This window comes from Solanum stenotomum, chromosome 7 (genome assembly GCF_019186545.1).
Source record: "Solanum stenotomum isolate F172 chromosome 7, ASM1918654v1, whole genome shotgun sequence".
Taxonomy (NCBI): domain Eukaryota; kingdom Viridiplantae; phylum Streptophyta; class Magnoliopsida; order Solanales; family Solanaceae; genus Solanum; species Solanum stenotomum.
The window spans coordinates 56,858,321-56,866,057 of record NC_064288.1 but is presented as its reverse complement, the minus strand read 5'-3'; the positions used below and the strand labels follow the sequence as shown (position 1 = coordinate 56,866,057).

General features: G+C 29.0%; 3 protein-coding genes across 3 annotated transcripts; all 3 read left to right on the top strand.

Moving 5' to 3' along the window:
* Positions 1 to 257: 257 nt before the first annotated feature.
* LOC125870712 (probable glutathione S-transferase) lies at positions 258 to 1,441 on the top strand. Its single transcript, XM_049551210.1, has 2 exons — positions 258 to 602; positions 953 to 1,441. The coding sequence occupies exons 1-2, from the start codon at positions 294 to 296 to the stop codon at positions 1,295 to 1,297; spliced, it is 654 nt and encodes a 217-aa protein (XP_049407167.1). The 5' UTR covers positions 258 to 293; the 3' UTR covers positions 1,298 to 1,441.
* Positions 1,442 to 1,868: 427 nt separating this feature from the next.
* On the top strand, positions 1,869 to 3,385 carry LOC125870707 (probable glutathione S-transferase). Its single transcript, XM_049551205.1, has 2 exons — positions 1,869 to 2,261; positions 2,909 to 3,385. The coding sequence occupies exons 1-2, from the start codon at positions 1,953 to 1,955 to the stop codon at positions 3,260 to 3,262; spliced, it is 663 nt and encodes a 220-aa protein (XP_049407162.1). The 5' UTR covers positions 1,869 to 1,952; the 3' UTR covers positions 3,263 to 3,385.
* Positions 3,386 to 5,645: 2,260 nt separating this feature from the next.
* Positions 5,646 to 7,382, top strand: LOC125870699 (glutathione S-transferase U8-like). The gene is made up of 2 exons (XM_049551195.1): positions 5,646 to 6,007; positions 6,828 to 7,382. The coding sequence occupies exons 1-2, from the start codon at positions 5,693 to 5,695 to the stop codon at positions 7,209 to 7,211; spliced, it is 699 nt and encodes a 232-aa protein (XP_049407152.1). The 5' UTR covers positions 5,646 to 5,692; the 3' UTR covers positions 7,212 to 7,382.
* Positions 7,383 to 7,737: the final 355 nt, after the last annotated feature.

Below are 7,737 nucleotides of genomic sequence, written 5' to 3'. Positions count from 1 at the left end.
CCTAACAACCCGAAAAAAAAAATTGAAGATAAGTCGCCCGTCAAAATGGAAGAGTCAAAAAGTTGGACAATCCATTTGTTTGAATCCATTTATGAAAAGAAGACAATGAAATCTCACCACACATACATAAATTTCATCAACATAGAAAAGTAATCAAAAAAAAAAAATTGGTTTCCATCTATAAAAGATACAATGAATTCAAGAATGAAAACTCTTCTCACATACATAAATTTCATCATCATACACATAATTAAATAGTTTCGTTTATGAACTATTGGCAGTCTTACTAAAATATGACACAAGTGAAATTGATTGGCGTTACACTGAGCCCTTTTAGTCGAAGAGTTGAGTGGGCTCTGAAATTTAAGGGAGTTGAATATGAATTTATAGAAGAAAATCTACAAAACAAGAGCCCTTTGCTTCTTGAATCCAACCCAATTCACAAAAAAATCCCAGTGCTAATTCACAATGGAAATCCCATTTGTGAGTCTATGGTAATTCTTGAATATATCGACGAAACATTTGAAGGTCCTTCCATCTTACCTAAAGACCCTTATGATCGTGCTATAGCTCGTTTTTGGGCTAAGTTTCTTGATGATACGGTAAATTCGTTTGATTTACCTTATATATAATATTCGTTTGATTATTAATTAATTTTATGAATTTGCAAATTACTGCATTAAAATTTATTACTCCTTTTGTTTATAATTTACGTGGCATTTTTTGAATTTCAAGATTCAAACAAGTCTAGTTTTGATCAGGATTTTTTCATTTATCTTTTAAATTTTTCAAGGTATCAATTATTGTGATTTATACTACGTTTTACATAGTTTTCAAATATATACATTTCATTTCTAAAATTTGAATATTACATGGCCAAATTTATGGTTAAACTTGAGCTATTTAACTTTCGAAATTCGAACAGTGCCACATTGATGAAGTGATTTTGCAGTGTATACCACTATTGGGGAAAGTATTGTTTGGCAAAGGTGAGGAGGCAGAAAAATCCAAAAAAGAATTTGGTGGACTATTGAAGATTCTTGATAATGAGTTCAAGGATAAGAAGTTTTTTGTGGGTGACAATTTTGGATTTGCTGATGTTGCTGCTAATTTTATGGCATTTTGGTTTGGAATTCTTGAAGAAGCCTCTGGAGTTGTTTTAGTAACAAGTGAAAAATTTCCAAATTTTTGTGGTTGGAGAGATGAGTATATTAATCGCAGTCAAGTCAAGGAATATTTACCTTCAAGAGATGTGCTACTTGCCCATTTCCAATCTCGTTTCCAATCTCCCAAATGAAAATTATCAAGATTGGTTGTGGCAATAAAACTACCTTATGTTAAACAAAAGTATGTATATTTGAATAATATACACTTATTAGTATGGTTGGCAGTCAATATTGTATGAGAGTGTAATTTCTTCCATCTATAAAATCATTTATTATAGGAATCTTTTTTTTTTTTTTCGTTTTCATATTGAAAAGGTGCCAAGTCTTTTATCATTTTGGGATTGATGTATTTTTTCGCAGGACCTCGTCATAGTATCGGTATCATAGTAGACTTAATTATAGATCATCTTCTGAAGTCATATAGGACCAGATTCTTATTGATATGTATATTTGAATACCTTAATTATCCAATAATCAAATTTAAAAAACAACTTTCTCATAATATCATATCTATTTAGATTTGAATATCTTAATCTAATAAAAATAAATATTTTATTCTCAAAATGGATCAACCAATCTTAAATGGACACAACCTTTAACCACTACCTCACATTTATTTAGACTTATAATAATAAAATATAATTGATGAAAAGTCGTTGGTCATTGTAGAAGCATTAAATTAGACAACATAATAATGTAAGAAGTTCATTGGAATTACTTGATTGCGAACACAATTTTTTTTTCTCTCACTCTCTAAAAATAGGGCAAAATAACCAAAGTTGTGATATGGAAAAAATAAAGTTGCTTGGTGTTTCACTTAGTCCATTTACTCATAGAGTTGAATGGGCTCTCAAAATTAAGGGAGTGGAATATGAACTTATAGTAGAAGATCCACAAAATAAGAGTCCTCTTCTTCTTGAATCTAATCCAATTCATAAGAAAATTCCAGTGCTAATTCACAATGGAAAGCCTATTTGTGAGTCAATGGTAATTGTTGAATACATTGATGAGACATTTGAAGGCCCTTCTATCTTGCCTAAAGACTCTTATGATCGTGCTATAGCTCGTTTTTGGGCTAAGTTCCTTGATGAGAAGGTAAATTTCTGATCTTGATTTAAGTTACATACATATTTTGTGTAAGAAATTTTCATATTATAAGTAGTATTGATCAATTTGTTAGCAGATTAGTTATTGTTTTCATCAGGTTATAAATTATACTATATGTATTTTAATTTGTTTGGATTGATGTGAAGTATGAGAGTAATTCATTTGGCTTAGTAACTAATATTCAATTTGAATTCGGATTTTGAATCTTCATTTTTTTGAAATAAAACTTATAGAGAAATCAAATAAAAAGTACTATAAGTTCCATAGTTAACAATTTTTAAAAATTTAAAAATATTGAAAAAATTATGATCAAAGATAATGTCATTTGACTACCCAAAACAGTAACTAAGACAAAATAAATTGAAATGAAATTAAAGGAGTAGCTAATATCAACCAACGGTGTAGACAATTTTTACTTTATCGGGTTAACCTCTATTTGTTGTAACGCATAGGCTACCTCATTTCAAGATTACAGATCTCATATTTTACGAAAAGTGAGTTGTAGATATCATTTGGATGATCTAATTGTTTAAAACAATTCATACAATATTGTATATATAAGTTTAACTCACCTTATAAATGATCTGACTGTGTAAATATTTTTATTGGAACTCAAAATTTTGAGTGTTTTGTAGTGTTTGCCAACAATGGGAAAGGCTCTATTAGGCAATGAAGAGGAGCAAGAGAAAGCTAAAGAGGAGTGTAGTGAGCTGTTGAAAATTCTTGATAATGAGCTCAAGGATAAGGAATTTTTTGTTGGAGATAAAATTGGATTTGTTGATATTGCTGCAAATGTGTTGGCATTTTGGATGGGAATAATTGAAGAAGCCTCTGGTGTTATTTTGATGACAAATAAGAATTTTCCCAATTATTATGCTTGGAGAGATAATTACATTAACTGCAACCAAGTCAAAGAATATTTACCTTCAAGAGATGAATTATTTTCACATTTCCAATCTAGATTTCACTCTGCATCAACTACTAAATGAATAACCTCTCTTGTGAAATATCAAGATTTTGTGTGGTTGCAACAAAGTACTACTTGTGTAGGCTAATAATAAGAGTTATGTTGTTATCTTCCCTTTTTCCAAAATAGTGCAGTACTCTATCAGAGCAATTTGATTGTCATTCTTACTAAAAATAAAATATTTGGAGCATGTTTGAATTGACTTATTACTTTTGGTTTATACGTCATAAAGTAGGATTTCTAACTTATGATTTTTGACTTATTTTTGTTAGGTAGAATGACCTGGAAATCTCCTGTACTTGATTTCGTTTGTCAGTTGAAGCCTTCTATTCATCACTTTGCCAAATGAACCCTTAACTCAATGAAACTCTATTTTTTAAACCCCGCTGACCATTGATCGAGCTTATGTGGCACTGAAATGACTTAATTGGACAAATATGTGACCCTACGCGTTTTAAAGCAAGTGAATACAATATTTTTATTTTAAAATTATCAAAATAATAAGACAAAACAATAATAAGAAGAAGAATTTTTAAAAAAAAATACTGAAAACATCCTTCTTCTACACTCCACCCCACCCCCACCCCTTCCCCTTTTCTCATTCTTCTTCAGCCCCATCCCACCCCACCCTTTTTCTCTTCTTCTTCTTCAACCTCAGCCCCCACCCCCCACACTCCCCTGCCCCTACTCCTTTTCTCCTCTTCTTCTTTGGCGTACACATTATCACAATAAAATCATCAAATAAAAAATTGAAAAAAGTTTTTGCAAGAAAATATACCATTCACCATTTTTATAAACTTAATTCTTTAAGATCTATTACTTGAATTTACATATAAACATTCTTTTTCTAATTTTGAAGTTTTCTTAATATCTCTTTTTATCAAATCAAAATAAATAAAACCCTAAAACATGTGCAAGAACTAATTATAATTTATCACATTTTGTGATTGAAAAAGATGAAAATGATAGAAGGTGGGAACAAAGAAGATGAAGTGGGAAGGGGTGAAATGAGTACACTGAGAGAGAGAAAAAATTGCATTTTTTAAATATTAATAAATATTTGATTTATGATGTGTCATTAGAAAAATAATAATAATAATGATGCGCCATTAAAAAATGACGTGGTATTTCATGTGTAAAATGAGTGTACTACACGCACATACATCTGATGAGAAAGGGGTCTAAAATATTGTGTTTGAATGAGTTTAAGGGTGTAGTTGGCAAAGTCGTAAGTGCAGGGATCCAACTTACAAATCGAATCAAGTACAAGGGTCTCAGGCCATTTCGCATTTTTGTTATTTTGACTTAAAAATAAGTGCTTATAACTACTTTTTAATTTTATTCAAACACTTCAAAAGTAATTAAGAGCTATTTTAGCTTTAAAACACCTAAAATAAATCTAATTAGCAAAAGAACACTTGAAAGTAACACACATTTACTAATTAGAATAGAAATGTTGAGCACATACATATACTTTAATATTTAAATTACTTAGATTAACTTTCTTTTTACTAATCGAGGAGAGATGATACTTATTGAAGAAAAAAAATTAGATTTTAAAATGATTAATGATAATAAATAAATATATAATAGTCAAAATATATAATTTTTTAAGTATTGTATAAACTAAAAATATAAGAAGTGGAGTGATACGAAGAAAGTAAATTTTATCATACGAATTTTCATCCAATTGGTAATATAGTATCACTATTATTTATATTTCAAAAGGAACATAATCAAGATTGGGATTTGGGTGTCTAACAAAAATATTCAACGATCGGCTGTATAATTTAATATTCAAGCAAAGCGCAAGATACGAAAAATATGCAGAAAAAATGGTCGAGCACATGATCATGTGTGAATAAATATGCTGCGAATTTAAGATTTTAAATTTATGAATTTTCACAATAACATTAAGTTAATATTATAATAATAAAATTTATAACTTAAAGTTAATTCATATTTATACATCATTAAAACATTAACTTTATATTTTTATGTTTAATAAAATTATCATATAAATCGACATTAAGTGATACACTTTAATTAACATATATTATTAATTATCATTACACTCCTCGTCTTCTAATTCTAAATTCGCCTCCGCCCCGAAGCTTATGTATCTTCACCTTTCCAAACTAGTGGAGTACATTTTATCATATAAATTCTCATTCAATTGGAAATAAATGTTTGTGTCTTAATACATTTCAAACTTAACAGATTCAAGATTGGCTGCCTAACAAAAATTTAAAATTAAATTATTTTTAATTATAATAATATGAGAAAAGGATGTGAAAGGGGGAGTAACATTTTTTAAACACGTGTAAGATAGAGATGTATGAAAACCCAACTAACTCCAAAATACATTTTTTTTTTTCCCTATAAGAAGGACAAAAGTCTAAAATGAAAGTATTGCAAAACTTTGAGCAATTAAGAAGTTGAAAAAAAAATAATGGAAGAAGTAAAATTGTTAGGTTTTTGGGTAAGTCCTTTTAGTATAAGAGTTGAAATGGCCCTAAAACTTAAGGGTATTGATTATGAGTACATTGAAGCACAACTTCCAATAAAAAAGTGTCCTAATATTGTCAAGTATAATCCTATTTACAAAAAAGTTCCTGTATTTTTGCACAATGGAAAGCCAATTCCTGAGTCTCTAGTGATTCTTGAATATATTGATGAAAATTGGAAAGATGGCACATCTCTTCTACCAAAAGATCCTTATCAAAGAGCCATGGCACGTTTTTGGGCTAAGTTTATGGATGAAAAGGTATGTTTTCGAGTTTATTCGATTAAAAACACATCTGAACTATTACTTTTTCACGAGTTTCATATCTTAGTAGTGAGTTTTATCTTTAAGTATCAATTGTTCTCTTTTTCTACTAGAAGTATACGTAAGACATGTCTAGTTGAGTAGATAATACTCTCTGTGTATTGTGTATTCTATGTTGGTTGATCACTTTTTATTATGTACAGTACTTCAGAAATTATACATAAGTTATGTGAAGTCAAGATCTATGTGTTTGTTGTGAAATAAGATATTTTTGCAGAAAGTAAAGTCATTTTCCAGTAATCAAATATCTAAATATTTTCCATTAGAAGGGATATTGATTTCTAAATTTTAGTGGTGTTGGATACAAAGACAAAGTTATTACGGTATTACCAAATATACTCTTTCTTGAAATAAAATGTTGTGTACTCTTTTTGGTGGAAAATGTTTCCTATAAAAAATATTTTCTTATAATAAAACAGAGAAAATAGTTTTATTTGTGGAAAATATTTTCCTCTACCAAATGTGGCCGGACCTTGAAATGTTTTCTTCCCATTAATCCTTTCTTTTTAATTTATTTGTCTTGCAACTCTCCGATTTCAACTTTCCATGTTACATCTTGTTGTGTCTTGAGACCATGAGATTAAAAAATATTGGGTACATTTTACATATTTTTAATTTAAAATCATATAATTAAAAAGTCTTTTTTCTTTTTAGACTGTTTGTCAAATCAAAATCAAATAAACAAATTGAAATGGAATGATTAATAATGATAATGATCAATTTCAAGTAATAACAAGTGTTTATTGTCCAATTTCAGTGCTTGCCAGAGATGATTAAACTTTGTTATGACAGCAATTATGAAGTAAAGGTGAAAGCCATGGCAGAGCTTCAAGAGCTACTTAAACTTCTTGAGAATGAATTGATCAAAGATAATAATAACATTTTGTTTGGAGGAGAAAATAAAGTTGGATATATGGAAATTGTTTCCATTTTGATAACTTATTGGCTTGGAGTTATGCAAGAAGCATTGGAAGTAGACATATTGAACAAAAAGGAATTTCCAAATATATGTGGATGGGCTGATAAGGTGATAAGTTGTAGCTTTATGAAGGAAAATTTGCCACCTAGAGAAAACTTACTTGCATTTTACAAAGAATATGCTCAACCATTTGTGCTACCAAATAATGAACTTTCTCAATAAACAAATCACACACACAAATAATTGTATTGAAATCCTCAAGGAGAAGTTGTGTTTGATTAGAGTGTGATCATGTGTGTATGTTTCTTTTGTTTATGTATTTGTTCATCTTGTATGATCATGTGTGTATGTTTCTTTTGTTTGTGTATTTGTTCATCTTGTAATGGTGAAATGGTTGAAAGATGAAATGAAATAAACTAAATGTTGCATTTTTATGGTCATATTGCGTTTCTTAAAATTAGGGATGTGCAACAACCGAAACTGATTAATAAATCGAAGTGAAAAAAAATGTTATTGAATTATTGTTATTGGGCTATTGAATTAACGGGTTTTTAATAATTTTATTGATGCAACATAAACGACTACATACTTCAAACTTCATGGTATTTCTACTCCACATCATCAATATCATATTATGTTTTGGCTGTAACATGTAATTGTAGCTTTCGTATTACATTTGTTTTTATTGATGCAATTTCTCATTAATTATCTTTCTTGTTTCATTATATCAAAGAATTTACAATTGATG

Excerpts from the sequence above, each read along its gene's own strand:
- LOC125870712 (XM_049551210.1), top strand. The coding sequence starts at position 294 with ATGACACAAGTGAAATTGATTGGCGTTACACTGAGCCCTTTTAGTCGA. Across the intron at positions 603-952 it reads CTAAGTTTCTTGATGATACG|TGTATACCACTATTGGGGAA; the intron begins GTAAATTCGTTT and ends GTGATTTTGCAG.
- LOC125870707 (XM_049551205.1), top strand. The coding sequence starts at position 1,953 with ATGGAAAAAATAAAGTTGCTTGGTGTTTCACTTAGTCCATTTACTCAT. Across the intron at positions 2,262-2,908 it reads CTAAGTTCCTTGATGAGAAG|TGTTTGCCAACAATGGGAAA; the intron begins GTAAATTTCTGA and ends AGTGTTTTGTAG.
- LOC125870699 (XM_049551195.1), top strand. The coding sequence starts at position 5,693 with ATGGAAGAAGTAAAATTGTTAGGTTTTTGGGTAAGTCCTTTTAGTATA. Across the intron at positions 6,008-6,827 it reads CTAAGTTTATGGATGAAAAG|TGCTTGCCAGAGATGATTAA; the intron begins GTATGTTTTCGA and ends GTCCAATTTCAG.